The sequence below is a fragment of the Myxocyprinus asiaticus genome, chromosome 35, assembly GCF_019703515.2.
Source record: "Myxocyprinus asiaticus isolate MX2 ecotype Aquarium Trade chromosome 35, UBuf_Myxa_2, whole genome shotgun sequence".
Taxonomy (NCBI): domain Eukaryota; kingdom Metazoa; phylum Chordata; class Actinopteri; order Cypriniformes; family Catostomidae; genus Myxocyprinus; species Myxocyprinus asiaticus.
This window is the reverse complement of record NC_059378.1, coordinates 13841055-13860421: the sequence shown is the minus strand read 5'-3', so window position 1 is coordinate 13860421 and position 19367 is coordinate 13841055. Positions and strand designations below refer to the sequence as shown.

Sequence of the window (19367 nt, the reverse complement as noted above, 5' to 3'; positions counted from 1 at the left end):
ATGTAGAAAGGAAGTCCCGCCTTACAGTTAAAAGAGCCAATCACCTTTTAGATACAGGCATCACCTGTTAATCAACCCTAGAACGCGCATTAGCTATACAAGCTGGGAAAATAGATATTTTTTGCGTAATATTAGGTAAAGAAGCACAATTTATGATACCAGTATTATCAGATTTTATTGCTGATTTAAAAAATGTTCTTTGATCGTAATCTTGACCAACCATTTTTGAGATTTTGGTCTTTCTCCATTCAAGTAGATAGGAGCTGCACTGGCATGACTGGAAATAGGCTCCTGAGAGCATTCCAAAGATGGCTGACAGTGAACTGACTTGCTAGAAAGACTTTGTCTAAATATTCTGTCAATGTTATGTAGTCTATGGGATTTCTGGACACTTTGAAAAGGCTTAAATGATGCCTTAGCAGGACTTTTCGATGGAAGAATAATAATGGTGGGGTCTAAAAGAAAACTGGCCCCAGGGCCCTTGCTAGTCATAATCCGTTTATGAGAAATAAAAATAGACACAAATCAGTCAAAGATAAGTGTTGACATACAGTAAGAGTGTATAGCTTTAAAATTAAAGGAATATTCCACGGTCAATACAAGTTGAGCTCAGTCGACAGCATTTGTGGCATAATGCTGATTACCACAAAAAAATAATTACGACTAGTCCCTCCTTTTCTTTAAAAAAAGAAAAAATCGAGCTTACAGTGAGGCACTTACAATAGAAGTGAATGGGGCCAATTTTTATGTGTTTAAAGGCAGAAATATGAAGCTTATTACTTAATGAAAGCACTTACATTAATTCTGCTGTTAAAACTTGTGTATTATTTGAGCTATAAATTTTTTTAAATCATAATTTTTTACAGTCGTTTTAGGGTTTTAGGGTTTGTTGACATTACTTTGCATGGTAATGAAGTTGTAAAATTGGCTATAACTTTACACAGAAAAGGTTAGTAAGAGATTTTATCACAGTAAAATCATGTTAACACCCATTTTGTTTACGTCTTGTGACTATACATTTGAAACAGTGAGTATTTTAACATTTACGGATTGGCACCGTTCACTTCCATTTTAAGTGCCTCACTGTAACCTATATTTTTGTATTTTGTTTTTAAAGAAAGGAGGGGCAAGTCAAAATACATTTTTATGGTACTCGAATTTATGCCACAAATGCTTAAAAAAAAAAAGCCTATTGAAACTTTAATGTGGATAGCATAGCTCAGATAATTTGGTCTTGGGAGAATGTGATGATAAATGTTTGCATTTAAATTAAATTCTCTGACCTTTGATTGCAGATTTGGATGAGATATTTTTGAGATCTCTTCTGAAACTTTTTTCAGGAGAAGCAGGAGACGTCAGCAAAAATCTTAATTTGCTCTCCATTTAATCACATTGCTAACTAGGAAAAACAATTGATATATTAAAGAGATCTCTTCCAGGTTCAGGTATACAATAAAAGTAAAAGGGCATACTATGAAAATGCTACAGAATTTTCAATATAAACATGAAGCTTGCAAAACAATCTCCTCTCTATCTCTATGTCAGAGCCTTTGTCTTCTTCCTCTTACACATTCAGCACACACACGCCCAGATACTTTCAAATACAAACACTTGCGTGCACACACACAGGTTTGTGGTGAAAATCCTCATAAACTGTCTAGCTGAACAGGGTTTAATCCTATCAGATCACAGTGGTCAGATCAGCTACTGTAGATACTATATCTCTGTCATCAACCCAGCACACACACATACACACACACACACACACACACACACACACAAAATAAGATTACACTGACTCTGCCCCTGAGAAGTGAATTCCTAATGCATAGTCTATCAGAGCCAGTGAGAGCCAAAAAGCTAAAATGCTGGTAGTGTATTTTCTAATACAAAATGCCACATCAGAGAAACCCATGTGATAAAATCCTCATTCTTTTCCATTTCTACAAGATAAATATAATAGATAGATGGATGTAATACAGTCATTTTTTTTACCAAGTCGCACTACAATACGCACTCCATTTACTCTCATTCAAATGCATAGGGATGCGGGAGACTCCTGCGTAAAAAACCGTTCGCTGCGTAAAGAAGTTCAAGTTTGGTGAACTCTGACCTGCCAGTCTGGATGACAAGAAGACGTTTGACCCATAGAAGATCAAAGCGTCACACACTGACCTCTTGGCTCAATTCAAAGAATACATATTTCTAAGCTGCATGTTTTTATTGTTGCAGGAAGGTGAAGGTGATTTTTATTTTGTAATATTATTTGTTATTTGTTATTTATTTGTTAAAATCAGAATCCCTCACATGTGACATCATATCCTGGCCTGTGTTGCGCTGTCCGAATTTTTTTTTTTTTGCATGCTCAAAGCCTAGTGTGGCCACCCCTTAACAGTAAAAAATAACTGTAAAACAATTATTTTTTATTTAAATCAGAATAAATTAAACGCAGTACAAAAATACTATTACTATGATGTTTAAATGCTTAACCATTAAAATAATACTTTTTTTGCAGTACAATAATGACAATTGGTAATGAGAAATGAAGAGGGATGCACTAAGTTGTCATTAAAATTTCAAATGTCAAAAATCCTAATGGTTCTCAAAACAGGTTTCATTTCACTTTAAGCAAATTGTAATTTCTTATTTCATTCTTTTGATTTTGGGTTTCGGAAGATTCTACCAGTTTTCAATATTGACAAAACATGGTACATTTCTACAGAGGTAATGTGTGTCGCTGACAATGGTAGCATACTGATAAAGTCAAGAGGATGTTTTCCATACCTGACTTTCCACCTTGGGGCATTGATCAATAAAAACAACTGCATCTCCTCCCACTTAACGATATTGGGTGAATAAAAGAAGTCAGCGGTGGTTAGACTAATGGTTGGCAGGTTAAGAGAAATGTAAGGAAGGCCTGCATTGCTGTTTACTTGTTTGTGTGTTACTACAGCATTTAGAGTCAGCCCTATTGGTTTCATTACTACAGAGTGACCAGGGGCAACCAGTGCAGCTAAGTACATACATCATCCAGTCAAAGCCTATAAGCGTTACTGCAGCTGTACTGACCTAGGCCTCGTTTCCCAAAAACATCGTAAGCCTAAGTAGATCGTAGAATCCAACTTACAATTCATTTTAGTTTTGCGGCCCGTTTCCCAAAAGCATTGTAAGCCTAAGTAGATCGTAGAATCCAACATATGATTCATCTTAGTTTTGCAGCCCGTTTCCCAAAAGCATCGTAACGTAAGTAGTACTTGAAAATGCTTGTAGATTAACGAGTACTCTGGAGTAATTGTACACTGCTCAGAGCATCGTAAGGACACAGACTTATGCAGACACTTGCAGGACTATCGCGAAATTACACTTTATACTATTTAAATACCAATAGCTTCACTTTATGCTGAGACTTTAATATCAGGATATATGTGTTTTATTTATTTATATTTTAACAGACAAGTCTAATAATAATAATACTAATAATAATAATTATTATTATTATTAAAATTATAATAATAAAATACATCAAATAGATAATCTAAATGGATGAATAGATAAATTAGTAAGCAAATAAAGTTATTTGTGTGGACTAGTTGGACTAGCTGGTAACAACAAAGTTGTGGCATGATTGATGCAGACAACTGTGTAAATTAATATTAGAAAGAGAAGAAAAAAGTAATTAACTTGCTGGCTGCATGAAAATCGTCCGTATATATTTGCTCGTCATCCTACATTTACATTTATTCATTTGGCAGATGCTTTTATCCTCATCTCCTCTTCCTCTCTGACACCCAAAGGCTCTCTCGCCAGCACTACAAGTTGTGTAGCACCGCACATGCAGCAATACTGTCACCGTTATCACTTTTGGGAGTAAGGAGCAGACCTCCACTTTATTGGTGAATGTCCCTAAAGCGCAACGTCTCCTCATTTTGCGATCCACGATAGCACAGAAAAATATTCATTGAATGCTTATAATTAGCAGGATCATACACAGGGCCTCCACTGTATTCCCTAATCCAGGAAGCTTTTGTGAAAATGAAATATTACAAATGCACACCTGATTATGGAAGCAGATTGTGTAAAAGTTATTGTAAAAACAATATGTAAATATGCAGTTAATTAGGTCGAATAATTAAGACAATTTTTTAAAACAAATTTTAGTGAGGTAAATGACAAATTGTAAAGTTATGCACAAATATAATTGTTACAATGACGAGCAGCACTATATGGTCACATTTCAGCACTGTCACATGGACACTTAAAGCACATCCTCGCACGTTCATGTTAATGCCGTTTTGGGAAACGCACGTAAAAAATAACGAACGTTCGTAAAATTGCTCGTAGAAAATGCTCTTAACCGCTAAGCTCTATCGTTATTGGGAAACGCAGCCCTGGACTCACTGAGAGTCTTACTTAGTACATATCACACAGAGAAATAAATTACACTGTGTTGAATTGCTTTGTGAAGAATAATATTTGCTGTTATAAGTAGAAATATAATCTTATTTCACTCTTTGGTTGTTTGGATTTTAAAGAGATAGCTCACCCAAAAATGAAAAGTCATGGTGACTGAGGCTGTTATTCATTGCTCTCCCTTTGTGTTACATGGAGAAAATAAAGTCATACTGGTTTGGAACAACATGAGAGTAAGTAAACTATTACAGAATTTTCATTTTTGGGTGAACTTTCTCTAGCCTCTGCTTCTTCCCCCCCTCTTTTTCACCCAATTTGGAATGCCCAATTCCCAGTGCGCTTTTAAATCCTTGTGGTCGTGTAGTGATTCGCCTCAATCCGGGTGGCGGAGGATGAATCTCAGTTGCCTCCGCATCTTATCACGTGGCTTGTTGAGCGTGTTGCCACAGAGACATAGCACGTGTGGAGGCTTCACGCCATCCACTGCGGCATCCACGCTCAACTCACCACGCGCCCCACCCAGAACAAACCACATTATAGCGACCACGAGGAGGTTACCCCATGTGACTCTACCCTCCTAGCAACTGGGCCAATTTGGTTGCTTAGGAGACCTGGCTGGAGTCACTCAGCATGCCCTGGGATTTGAACTAGCGAACTCCAGGGGTGGTAGCCAGCGTCTTTTACCAATGAGCTACCCAGGCCCCCCCTAGCCTCTGCTTTTGATTTCGAAGCCACTAGAGAAAAAGGACCCTGTGGAGGTTGTGACAAATTATTAAAGAAGCAATCTTTGCTTCTTAAATACAAAGAGCCCACCCTACCTTTCATATTTCACCAAACTATAGACCAGTGGTTCCCAACTCTGTTCCTGGAGGCCCCCCAACACTGAACATTTTGGATATCTGCCTAATCAGACACACCTGAATCAACTCATCAGCTTGTTAGTGAAGACTCCAAGACCTGAATTGGGTGTGTCCGAAAAGGGAGATATACAAAATGTGCGGCGTTGGTGGGCCTCCAGGAACAGGGTTGGGAACCACTGCTATAGACATTCTCAATTCACATGTATGGAGAAATCTACCCACATTTTTGCATTTCAACAAGAGCAGCTGATGACAATGCCACATTTAAAGCACATTTGGCTAAATCAGTCTTACTTTCTCTCTTTCCTGATCTTTCTGCTATATACTGAGGACCCAATTTTGAGTCTACCACCCATGGAGTCATCTCTGAATACAGATGCTTACGCATATTAATGAGTGAGGACAGCTGGCTTCTTGTCATTGGTGATCCCGATCACCACTGAAATGTATGGTCAGTGACTCCACCAACCATCCTCCAATGAAATGCTTCAGGGGAGCCTATGGCTGGTACAGTGCAGTAATTGTGTCTTTAATTCACTGCAGGTACTTTTTGACATAATTTCCACCATAATAGTAATAAAAATTATCTGATAAATGTGTTGTCATTTTTTGTAACACATTATATTGTATTTGGTATGGATGTCCTGATACCATTTTTTTGAAAACGAGTACGAGTACCGATACTTTTTTTTTCTGAATTCCATATTCGCAGTTTATTTCAATTGTATCATCAAAATGGTGCTTAAATAAGTGTGCTCATTAACACTTTAATCAAATGAAAATATAACAATTAATTTTCAACATAATATTTTATTATTTTTGACAAATAAAGTGCTGTATAACAGAGCATCACATATGTGATATATTTCTTAAAATAACACAATTACTATTGATTTATTATTATTATTAGTAGTAGTATAGTATTACAGTGAATATTACATAACTATAAAGTAGTAATCTATTTCTGTTGTGCGTTTTTCCATTTAAATTGAGCTTTTATTTTGGCTGAGCTTTTATTTTTCAGTTTTTCTTCTCAATCCGGAAAAGCCGGTCGCTACATGACTCAAAATGATTATTAAATCGCAAAAGGCTGCTGTTTAATTAAACAAATATGTAGTCTGTATGTGTATCGTGCTACAAAGATTTATCTCATTAAATCGCAGCTTTTGCAGTTAAATAATCTCACAAGGACATATCGTGATTTTAATTTGTGCGCTGAATGTTTGAAAAATGACATTCGTACATCAGATGGTATTGGTTTTTGGTATCGGAGCCTTTTTTGAAAAATGAGTACAAGTTCATAAGCACGATATCAGACCCGATTCCAATACTAGTATTGGTATCGGGACATCCCTAGTATTTAGCACAAAAAAAAAAACATACTACCAACTTCCAAGATTTTTCAACTGGGAAACAAACAATCTGAAATCATTATGACTAAATAATTTATAAGGATCGGACGGTTTGTGAAAAAAATGTTTTTCCATGACTTGCTCATGACCTTTCCATTGTTTGTGATTACTGGATAAGATAACTGGATTTTCAAATTCTTTCAAATTCTGACCGTTTCGCTAATGAATCGTTTAGACCAATATGTGAATCAGTTTGACCGATTTATTGAAAAGAACCGAATCAATAGAATGATTAGACTCCAAAGAATGAGCAAGCTTTGCACACAAGAGATATTTCTTGCTGATGGAATATTTTAGAGCTAAGAATAAATGGAAAAATATATAATCACTAAAGAAATGTCTATGATCTTAAAGATTTTATTAATTCCCATGACTTGTTCTGGCCTGGAACACACTACTTTAAAATACACTGCAGCTTTTCCCTGACCGCGGGAACCCTGTTACAACAGACATCAAATATGAGGAATTCTCAATCGAACCAACAGAAATCCAACATATTCATCATTGACCTCACCTCAAACTGTTTAACCAAATCCTCAAAAGCTTTACTCTGTCTACAGCTCTCCTCCAGCAGTGATATGCTGCGGTCATAGTCTGAGATGTAGGTTGCGAAGGCTGAAAACTCTGCCTGCCGCGTTAATATGACATCAACCACTGTCGGGCTGTCCTCCCTGGAGATGAACGAGAGACATGAGATTAGTTTGGCTTCTCAGAGGGCATCCAAGGGCATTCATGCTGGCATTATAATTAATTGTGCCATTGTACAGTACATCACATGTACTGCTGTGGTAGAGATAAGAGATCTAATCTGTTGAAGTGTTGGTGGTACGTGTGTAAAGTTGGCAAGGACTTATCAATGTATCCATATTTGCATGTGGCTTAGATGAAGAGATGTATAGATAGGGAGTGCGTGCATCAGCACTTTGTAAATGATGCACGTTTTATGTAACATAAGTATGGACTCTTTATGGAATGACATGCTATAAAATATGTGCGCATAAGTGTGTGTAAATTCTGTGAAGGTTGATGTGCATTAGTGTAGTGCGCATCAGTGTAATGTGCTTGTTTTGAAAGGATGAGTATGTGTGTGTATGAACATGTGTTCTCACCACTGTTTAATGCGGGTTTCTAGCTCATTGAGGATCTCAGTGTGCAGATGGTAGGCCTGAGGAAGAGTGCTAAGAATCTCGTTTAGTTTCCCCTTTTCTATCACAGGCTCTTCATTCTCACCTACTGCTGCAGCCACTGCTGCCATAAAGTCCTGTAGAAAAATGTAGATCAAAGTGAGAAACACTGGAACAAAAAATTACAAATATCTTTTTTTTAAACAAAATGCTTCTGAATAAAACTACAATCTTAAAGGGATCATATAATAATAATAATAATAATAATAATAATAATAATAATAATAATAATAATAATAATAACTTTATTTATATAGCAACTTTTAGCAATTTAAGACAAAGTGCTTCACAAAATATAAAATAAAAAAACAATTGTTAAAACAAGCACAAAAATGGGGGCCTGGGTAGCTCAGCGAGTAAAGACGCTGACTACCACCACTGGAGTCGTAAGTTCGAATCCAGGGCATGCTGAGTGATTCCAGCCAGGTCTCCTAAGCAACCAAATTGGCACGGTTGCTAGGGAGGGTAGAGTCACATGGTCGCTATAATGTGGTTCTCGCTCTCGGTGGGGCGTGTGGTGAGTTGTGCGTGGATGTTGTGGAGAGTAGCTTGAAGTCTCTACACACTCTATGTCTCCGCGGTAACACGCTCAACAAGCCACGTGATAAGATGCGCGGATTGACGGTCTCAGAGATGGAGGCAACTGAGATTCACCCTCCGCCACCTGGATTGAGGCGAGTCACTATGCAACCATGAGGACTTAGAGTGCATTGGGAATTGGACACTCCAAATTGGGGAGAAAAAAAAAACAACAAGCACAAAGTGCTTCACAAAACATAAAATCAAAACACACATTAAAACACAAGGTAAAAACTAAAAATTACAAAGTAGTAAAAGCAAGTTTATACAAATGAGTTTTTAAACGAGACATAAAAACAAACACATACTCAGCAGATCTAATATCCCCAGGCAGGCTGTTTCATAATCGTGGGGCCTTCACATAAACGCTCTATCACTTTTTGTTTTGTATCTGGATCTTGGAACACCCAACAGTTCACAACAAGAAGACCTAAGAGTTCTAACTGTTTCATAAGGTCTTAAAAGTTTTGCTAAATAATCTGTCGCCAACCCATGTAATGCCTTATATGTAATTAATAAAATCTTAAAATCAAACCTAAAATGAATTGGTAACCAATGCAAAGAAGTTAAAACTGGAATAAAATGATTAAAAGACCTAGTTTGTGTCAAAAGTCTAGCTGCGGCATTTTGCACTGATTGTAGCTGTGCTAAAGTGCGTTGATTTAAAGTTGAAAACAGTGCATTACAATAATCTAGGCGAGACAAAATAAAAGCATGAATAAGCTTCTCTGTATCCCTAAAACTCAAAACATGTCTCACCTTGGAAATGTTTCCTAACTGATAAAAACAAGACTGAACTAACTTCCCGAAGTGATATTCAAAATTTACATTTGTGTCAAAATAAACGCCCAAATTTCTCACCACCTGCTGAATATTTGGAACCACTTGATTAAGTGCTGACTCAATCTGATTTTTTTTTAAACCATGACCGATTATAACAACCTCTGTTTTATCAGAATTTAACTTCAGAAAATGACATGCCATCCAATTTTTTATATCTGCTATACAAGCTTAAAAAACATTTATACGAGACAGATCATTGGGATTCAATGACAAATATAACTGTAGGTCATCTGCGTAGCAATGAAAATTAATGTAGTATTTTTGATTTACAGAACCAAGAGGTAACATTTATTGTTGAAGAGGAGGACATCTCATCTCCAACAGACACTATAAATTTCCTATTTGACAAATAGGAAACAAACCAGTCTAAAGCCATCCCAGATAATTCCACCCATCTCTTTAATGTAGCAATTAAACAGAATGATCAACTGTATCAAAGCTGCAGTTAAATCAAGCAACACTAAAATGGAGCACTCTCCAGCGTCCTCCGCCATCAAAAAGTTATTGGTAACCCTAAGAAGGGCATTTTCTCTAAAACCTGATTGAAATTTCTCAAAAATATTGTTATCCTTCACTACATCCAACAGTGGCTTCGCTACTGCTTTCTCTATAATTTTTTAGATGAAAGATAATTTTGAGATTGGTCTATAGTTATTAGCAACTGAAGGGTCTAATGAGGGCTTCTTCAGAAATCTATTGGACAAAATGTAGCACTAGACACAGGGTTGATCAGATTATTATTTGTATTGAATATAAACCTAGCATTATGGCAGATATCAGTTATCAGTTCTAGCAGCTTTAACCGTGTATGTGTCATGCAATTGTTCCCTGAGAGCCTCTTATAATCTAATTCAGTGTTTTTTTGATAGTTTTTTCAGTGCCAAAAACATATTTTTGTTATAAAATATATTCAGAATTCATGTCTTAATGTAGTTTTTCATGACCATTTTCCATACTCTTTCTGACCGTAAGAATTTAATGGACAGTTCTTTGCTGCTGTGCCTTTAAGATTTCTATGTACATGCTCTTACATGTGAAATGAGTAACACCACTTTACTGCTCAGGCTGCAGGTGTCGTTAACAAATAAATGGGTGATCATTAATTAATTAATTGTATTTATTTATCACACATTATACATTTGCACATATACAGGTGCATCTCAATAAATTAGAATGTCGTGGAAAAGTTCATTTATTTCAGTAATTCAACTCAAATTGTGAAACTCGTGTATTAAATAAATTCAGTGCACACAGACTGAAGTAGTTTAAGTCTTTGGTTCTTTTAATTGTGATGATTTTGGCTCACATTTAACAAAAACCCACCAATTCACTATCTCAAAAAATTAGAATATTTTGACATGCCAATCAGCTAATCAACTCAAAACACCTGCAAAGATTTCCTGAGTCTTCAAAATGGCCTCTCAGTTTGGTTCACTAGGCTACACAATCATGGTGAAGACTGCTGATCTGACAGTTGTCCAGAAGACAATCATTGACACCCTTCACAAGGAGGGTAAGCCACAAACATTCATTGCCAAAGAAGCTGGCTGTTCACAGAGTGCTGTATCCAAGCATGTTAACAGAAAGTTGAGTGGAAGGAAAAAGTGTGGAAGAAAAAGATGCACAACCAACCGAGAGAACAGCAGCCTTATGATTGTCCAGCAAAATCGATTCAAGAATTTGGGTGAACTTCACAAGGAATGGACTGAGGCTGGGGTCAAGGCATCAAACACACACAGACATGTCAAGGAATTTGGCTACAGTTGTCGTATTCCTCTTGTTAAGCCACTCCTGAACCACAGACAACGTCAGAGGCGTCTTACCTGGGCTAAGGAGAAGAAGAACTGGACTGTTGCCCAGTGGTCCAAAGTCCTCTTTTCAGATGAGAGCAAGTTTTGTATTTCATTTGGAAACCAAGGTCCTAGAGTCTGGAGGAAGGGTGGAGAAGCTCATAGCCCAAGTTGCTTGAAGTCCAGTGTTAAGTTTCCACAGTCTGTGATGATTTGGGGTGCAATGTCATCTGCTGGTGTTGGTCCATTGTGTTTTTTGAAAACCAAAGTCACTGCACCCGTTTACCAAGAAATTCTGGAGCACTTCATGCTTCCTTCTGCTGACCAGCTTTTTAAAGATGCTGATTTCATTTTCCAGCAGGAATTGGCACCTGCCCACACTGCCAAAAGCACCAAAAGTTGGTTAAATGACCATGGTGTTGGTGTGCTTGACTGGCCAGCAAACTCACCAGACCTGAACCCCACAGAGAATCTATGGGGTATTGTCAAGAGGAAAATGAGAAACAAGAGACCAAAAAATGCAGATGAGCTGAAGGCCACTGTCAAAGAAACCTGGGCTTCCATACCACCTCAGCAGTGCCACAAACTGATCACCTCCATGCCACGCCGAATTGAGGCAGTAATTAAAGCAAAAGGAGCCCCTACCAAGTATTGAGTACATATACAGTAAATGAACATACTTTCCAGAAGGCCAACAATTCACTAAAAATGTTTTTCTTATTGGTCTTATGATGTATTCTAATTTTTTGAGATAGTAAATTGGTGGGTTTTGTGAAATGTGAGCCAAAATCATCACAATTAAAAGAACCAAAGACTTAAACTACTTCAGTCTGTGTGCATTGAATTTATTTAATACATGAGTTTCACAATTTGAGTTGAATTACTGAAATAAATGAACTTTTCCATGACATCCTAATTTATTGAGATGCACCTGTACAGTGAAATTCTTTTTTTTCCACATATCACAGCTAAGCTGGGGTCAGCCATGATATGGCACCCCTGGAACAGAAAGGGTCAAGGGCCTTGCTCAAGGGCCCAACAGTGGCATCTTGGCAGTACTGGGGCTTGAACCCCTGACCTTCTGACCAGTAACCCAGAGCCTTAACCACTGAGCCACCACTGCCCCTATAATGTGTGAATGTACTTGTGTTTCTGGTGTGAGGAATCCATAAGTTTCAAAACAAGACTGTTTTTAAATTGATAAAGTTTTGAGACCTACAAGTTACAGTATGATTTCATAGTTCAGTTTACTCTTTTACCTAAAAAGATCATGAAAAATTATATGAACCCTTTAAAGAAGACAAAAGCAGTGGCTAAGCAGTTAGCACACCAAAATATTGAGCCGTGGCATTCATTTGGGCGATTGAAGTTTGAGTTTGGCTCACATAATTTCTCGATCCCCTTTCCCATATTTACCTTCTATGTCAATAAATGTGACAAAAAAGTGAAAACAAAAGAATCGCTGGACAACACCAAATGAGTGAGAGAAATATACCAACTCCCTCTGTCTTGTCCTCTCCTCACTCTGAACTGAACTTTGACCACATTGATCCTTCAAGATGAGCTTGCAGACGTAAACCACTGGATTGAGCTCTGAGAAGCCTGTGTACACGCCTTCAGCTTTGAAACAATATTTGCCCAAAATTCCATCTATCCGTCAGGAGAACATGTTATTAGTTTCTGCTTAATATATTTTTTATGGTTGTGGCAGTTAAATTGAGAAGCCATGAGCTGGCCTCTTTGGTGACCACTGGTCTGATAGCTCAGAATCAAAAGAATCAAAAGAGAGGATTTATTTACTTGACCCTCTATACATGGAGATGTCATGTACCTTATAAATTGCCTAGAGGAAGTAAAATCTGCTCTCATATGTCTTCACAGGCAAAGTTGTTTGGGATCACCAATAACACAAAGCTGTATGCATGTCTATTAGATTCATGTTCAGGAAAGTGGTGACATAAAACAAAGACTTGCATGCACACACAGACATGTAAGCGCTGGAATTCCTTTCTGAGCTTCGCACATGAATCAATGTGTATTGATTCCATTCGTGTCGCCATTTGTCAATGCTCTATATATAACTCAGTGCTATTACACAGTTCTCTCAAGTGCTGTGAAAATGCTTTCCTCCAAAAGCATCTCAATAGTCCCTGACAAATTTCAGAATGTCTGCTGAAATGAAAGTGGTTTTGTTTTATCAAGTCTCATTACACTTTAAGTGCCTCAATTGCTACTTGCTTACAGTTCAGCTAGATTCAGTCAGGCACATAAACAATGACACTGGAATGGGCTGTGTGGTGTGAGCTACTTGTCTTTTACTCCTGCTAAGTGTTTTTCACTGACTTTCAAGATGGGTCAAAACCAAAAAAAATTAATCTAGCTGTCAGTTCTCAAACATTGCATGTCTAGCATGTTATTCAAGCACCATGCAGCACAATTAAAAGCATAACTTTCCATTAGGGACAGGTTCTGGAAATATTATGTATTTTTGTGTTATTCAATATCTAACAATGTAACAATAGGCCACATGTTCTGTCCTGTAGCGTTCTGATGGAGAACAAAGAAGAGAGAGAGAAAGAGAGAGTGAGAATTTATTAGGAGAAATAAACAAAGTATAGAGTTCACAAAAAATATTCTGAAGTTTAAAAAAAACTGTCAAGCTCCAAATAGAACATAAAGGCAGCATTAAGGTAATCCATATGACTTAAGTGGTTTAATTCATGTCTTCTGAAGTGATATCATCGGTTTTAGGTGAGAAATAGATAAAATGTAACTCATATAGTTTTCACTATAAATATTGATATCTGCATTCTCCTTGGCAAGATTATGATTTGAAGCTTGATTAAACTTCCTTGTACTTGACGCAAGAGCAGAAGGCATTTACCAATTGTATCGCTTCAGAAGACATGGATTAAACCACAAATTGGATTACCTTAATACTGTCTTTATGTCTTTTTTGAGCTTGAAAGTGTTGGACCCCACTGACTTGCACTGAATGGACAAAAACACCTAATATATCAACCTAAATATCTTCCTTTGTGTTCTGCAGAAGTAAGGAAGTTACATAAGTTTGAGATATAAATGATGAGAGAATTATAATTTTTGGTATTTTTGATATTATAATTTTTTAACCATTCCTTTAAAGATATCTCTGTGATTTTTCTTTGTTAAGTGAATTCAGTCAAAACACTCTTTTTGCAAGTTTACTTTTTGCTTTTCTCTCAGGCTCTTCATCCATAGCATCAAACAGTAATTCCCTGTACCTTTAACAGATGTATGCTAAACCTAAACTGCACAAATCCCTATGCAACTGTGGGGAAGGAAACACCCTTAAAGTCATGAGTTGACAGCAGCCAAACACTGATTTAATGATGTCATAGTGGACAGAAAATCAAGGTGACTCAGATCCTCCAGCTCATTACCATTAAATGCTGCACAGACAGAGTGATTAATGACATTTTTATCTTTTCCACATACCCACTAATTGTTAAATGCAGTATAAATATTTATAGCACATCAAACTAAACGTTCTCCCAAACAAAATCTAGACATGAAATACTAGTGTAGTACTTCTTGTATGCCCATTAATTTTGTTCTATGCACAACCCTTCCCGGTTATGCTGCTCAATGCAAATCTAAGATATTATGTACATATAAGAGGACCTGTAATTACAGTTCTACTGTAATACAATACGGCATATGCATATGAGACACATAGGCATGTATATCATTAGCATTCTTTATGTGTTAATAGGACAGCGAATCTAATGACTATGGCTTATTTTATTCAAATGAGGCAATTAAATTGGTGAATATGAAGTACAGCAATTTACATGAGGTGCGCCATATTAAGAACTTTAGTTCCCTTTGGATCATGCTAAATTGCTCCTTCATTCCTGCCCCATCTTGATAATTGGGGTACATATTGTTTAATCACGAAAACAAAAGCGCTAAATCTGGTTGTAAGGTCACAGTCTGAAGGACATTGTTTAACACAATAGGTTATAGTTTTTTTGGAGCTAATCTCATCATTCTCACTCACCCTGAAACCCTTGCACAAACACACACACACAGCCCAAGGGAATGAGTTTAGAAAGACACTTCGGCTGTCAGAGTGGGAGAGCTAATGAAAACAAATGATAACTTGAATTGGACACAGTACATCAAAAGGCAATATTAAGTACAGTTTAAAGAACCAAACTATTCAGACACACAGTGACATTCTTTTATCAGAGACCATTGAAGGCTTCATCACACTTTATCTAGAGTTACAATATACAACAGTTAATTCCAGTCCTCTAATTTGATTGGACCAGTGACATTCCAAGAGTGCTGATATTTAGTATACCAGCACTTCACTTTACATGTTTCACTCCTCATGTTTGTGTTCACGGTGACATTTCGAACTATTCATTAGTGCAGCAAAAATAGACAAAATAGTTGCCATATTTTGTCTAAAATCTATGTTGCTCAATATTAACTTCTTGTTTGTAGAACTGCTGTATAAAAGTAATATTACAGTATATTCACAATTGAGCTGTTGTTCTGAATTTTATTGGAGTTGCAAGACCCAGTACAACAGCAATCTTGCTCGTGTGATATTACTGAGATATAAGAGGCATCTAGTACAGCTAATGTGACAATACCGATTTGTCAACAATAAAAACTATTTTACAAATAACATGATGAAAGACCTTTAAAACAAAACAGATACTGAATAGTAATAATTTTGAGGTGAGATAAAATAAAAAGTGTTGGGAAGTAAATTTACTCATTTTGATAAGTGATTTGGGACCTAATAGTAGAACTAACTTTTATCTCCAAGATTAAACCACCTGTCAGGACTGATCTATATGCTGTGCCCCTTCAGATCTGTCTGTTCTGTGCATACACTGTTATAATGTGTATGTTTTTGTGTTTTTGAGTGACGAAGCTCATGAGAAGATACCCAAAACATAGCCCTGGTGCGTAGGTATTGCGTCACTCATAGGCTGACATTTTTCCAAGACAAGGTTGTCAAGGCCAGGAAGTCTCAGTTACTGAACTAACACTGATAAAGCTGTGCTACTCCCCCCCAGGCCCCCACCCCGAGTGTGTGTGTATCTCTGTATTCATAAGTAAATGTATGTGTATGCATGTGTTCCTCTATGAAGGGACATAAGAAAGTTAGTCTGATGCAATTGACTGCCAAGACGTGGTTCATAACATAATTGCTATTCGTCATCATTCTCTAATTCGGGAGCAATTCTATGGGAGCTTTGAATTTTTTGTGAAAACGAACCTAGGGTGAGCTCAGTGACATGGATAAAGTGGCTTTGCCCTGCTCATGACCTCTTCAGAGACAATAAGCTATAGAGGTCCTGGGTATTGAAAGATAAGATGTCTACAAACTGATAAACATAAAGGTCCACTATATAACCCCATGAACACTATACACAACAATAGTATGACACAGCCAGCATGGGAGGATTTACTAGCCATCACTGTTTAGGTTTACGCAGACAAGAAACTGAATGCATCCTTTTAATCTCACCTATGACAACTGAAGAACAACCACTGCCATAATGATAACATTTTAATATAAATGTAACAAAATTGGATTTTCATACCTCCTGAAGAATCTTCAGAGCCTTCACGTGTCTGTGGATTATTGAAACCAGAAGGCAAAAAGGCATTATTAGACATGACATTACTGTTAGTGGGAAATCATAACAATAAATTGTTTTACAAATAAATTACTTAAAAGACATAATGCAAAACACTAATCCAATTCTGTCAAGCAGATATACTCTTGATAATCCAAGAGATACCCCAATTTAGACAGCTGACTTTTTGAAGGGCTTTGTATAAAGCAGATTTGCTTAGATGTACTGGATGAAAATCTGTAATAAATCTACATGCTTAATGACTCATTGAAGCGCTGCTGAAACGCAATATCTTAAGGCAGACAGCCCAGTAATAGGCTGTCAGTTTCAGTATCAGAGGAGCTGTTGAGTGAATAAGAAGAGACAGTGATAAAGATGTGGACAGGGTCTGGATAAAGAAGACTCCTAAACAAATGACATTTTCTCTATAGATAAAAACAATTGGGCTGCATCTGGGATCAGTATGTTAAAATCCAGGCAGGAGAACAAGGACACATACACACATACACACACAGGCACAAACACTTACTCTCTTTCTGAATCCACCAGGTCTTTGGCAACATAGTAGGCTCTGGATCGCCCATCAATCTGAAAGTGACAGAAGAAAAACACATGGAAGATAAATTAAGGGAAGAGTTCCAGTATACAGATGCATATATACAGCATATAAACTTTCAGCTTTCAGTTACAACACTTGGTAAAGATATATAAATAAAAAGACAGATAGACAGACAGACAGACAGACAGATAGATTATTTAATTAAAGTACAACATAAATGAAAAAGCTTTCCAGTAAGTGTAGCTTTAAGCACAGATGCATTATGGATGAGAGGCGGTGTTCATGGCAAGCACAAATCCACTATTGATTTGCAAGCTAATCACAGCTGTCTGAACATGAGTGTTAGCACTGAATGGACATATTTAGGAAAAAGACTGCATGTCTTAGTGACTGGGACATCACTGCTAGAACCGATGTACCACTTTCTTACAATACAACTTACATCCACATGTTCAGATTTCCATACCATTTTTCCCTTCATTATCTGGGATAAGATCTGTTTTTTATGCATTGATAAAAATCTAAATGCTTTAATTATATTTATAACATTGTAATAGACATGTTATTAATGCATAATAAAATAAAGTGTAAATAAGATTCTAAAAATTAAACAAGCAACTGGCTTTTTCATGCATGCTGTTATTCAGAAATGAGGCGGGTACAGGTTACTCCCAGCCCCAGATATTCTCTTCCTTTAAAAGATGAAAAAAACAAACAAGGAAGCAGGCGTCACAAGGCCGGTGCCCCGGCTGATATTACAGTGGCAGAGGGAAGGGGTGGGGTCTCACTGCAATGGTAAAATGAGTGCCAGGAGACGCATGAACCTGGATCTCACAAAAAAATGCACACAAAGGGAATTCCACATCAACAAGGAGGGTCCTTGTTTTTATCTACTTCAGCATGTAAAGCTGTGATTAATACCATAAGGGTATGGGAGGTTATAAGAGGAAATAAAAGTATATAGAGTCTGCAACTCTACACTGACAGACATTATTATAGTGTACTACAAAATTTTCCACAATATCAAGCACTGAATTGCAAATATTTGTGGTAATATTGTTAACTGACCTGTCTGTCATGGCAGAGGTCTCCACAACCCTCCTCTTCCTCAGAGGTGCGTCCATGGTCTTCCTCATTGGATACAGAGACAGGCGCAGGGAATGGCTCAGTGTAGGCACTGGGAATAGATTAATCACATGAGAGAGAATAGCATAATATAATACAATAATATTAAATATTATAATATTGTCTTTAGTTTAATTGATATATGTTTAGTTTGTATATTTATGAAAGGAATATTTTGGGTTCAATACAAGTTAAGCCAATCGACAGAATTTGTGGTATTATATTGATTAACCTCCTTTAAAAAAAGCAAAAATCTAGGTTGCAGTGAGGCACTTACAATGGAAGTGAATGGGGCCAATTTTTGAACATTAAAATACTTCAAAAGTATTGCCACAAGACATAAACAATATGCATGTTAATAGGGGTGCACCGATCCATCGGCCACCGATCAAAATCGGCCGATCTTCGTCCTCAGTCTGTTACAGCGATTGTGCCTAGAATCTTTTTTGCAGCATGCAAGGAATCACACATACACTGCTCCTCTAATGAATGGGTGCATTCTCAGCCCTTGATGCATGACAGCATGGCCTCTGGAGGGTGAATTGTTGGCATTTCTTAGTATTCACGAATTTAAACTTTCAGACAGAATAAGCAGGGTTTTTTTAAATGTGTAAGAATTACATGTGTATGAATATTAATTTGCCCATTTTCTAGAGTCATTACGGTAGTAATTCTGACTCACTGTAGTGTGAGCACGGAGAGGATAAAGAGACAGCAAACGGGTATAAAAATGAATTAAACAACAAATAAACATGCCTGTACAAATCTGAGTATACAGTACGTGATGTGACGTGAGTTGTGACAATCAGACGTTGTATTGAGCGATAGAGACTGTTTGAGCGATCATGAGCACTTTCAGCTTCACTCCCTTCAATATGCTCACTCGCTGTGTCAATCAAACATGCGGCTCTCCGGGTGCTCTCAATATTTCATCAGTCACTCATCTCAGCGCTATTCTGT

The 19367-nt window shown here is 37.1% G+C and overlaps 1 protein-coding gene across 2 annotated transcripts in view; it reads right to left on the bottom strand.

Annotated features, from left to right (window-relative positions):
• The window catches only part of LOC127426267 (FYVE, RhoGEF and PH domain-containing protein 5-like), a 65886-nt gene that overhangs the window by 33280 nt on the left and 13239 nt on the right, over nt 1–19367 (bottom strand). For both annotated transcript variants that reach the window (XM_051672950.1, XM_051672951.1), the window contains exons 3-7: nt 18351–18459; nt 17253–17311; nt 16688–16718; nt 7792–7943; nt 7197–7353 (exon numbers count right to left, since the gene is read on the bottom strand). In XM_051672950.1, the coding sequence (XP_051528910.1) occupies nt 7197–7353; nt 7792–7943; nt 16688–16718; nt 17253–17311; nt 18351–18459 (508 nt within the window). The remainder of the gene's footprint in view (nt 1–7196; nt 7354–7791; nt 7944–16687; nt 16719–17252; nt 17312–18350; nt 18460–19367) is intronic.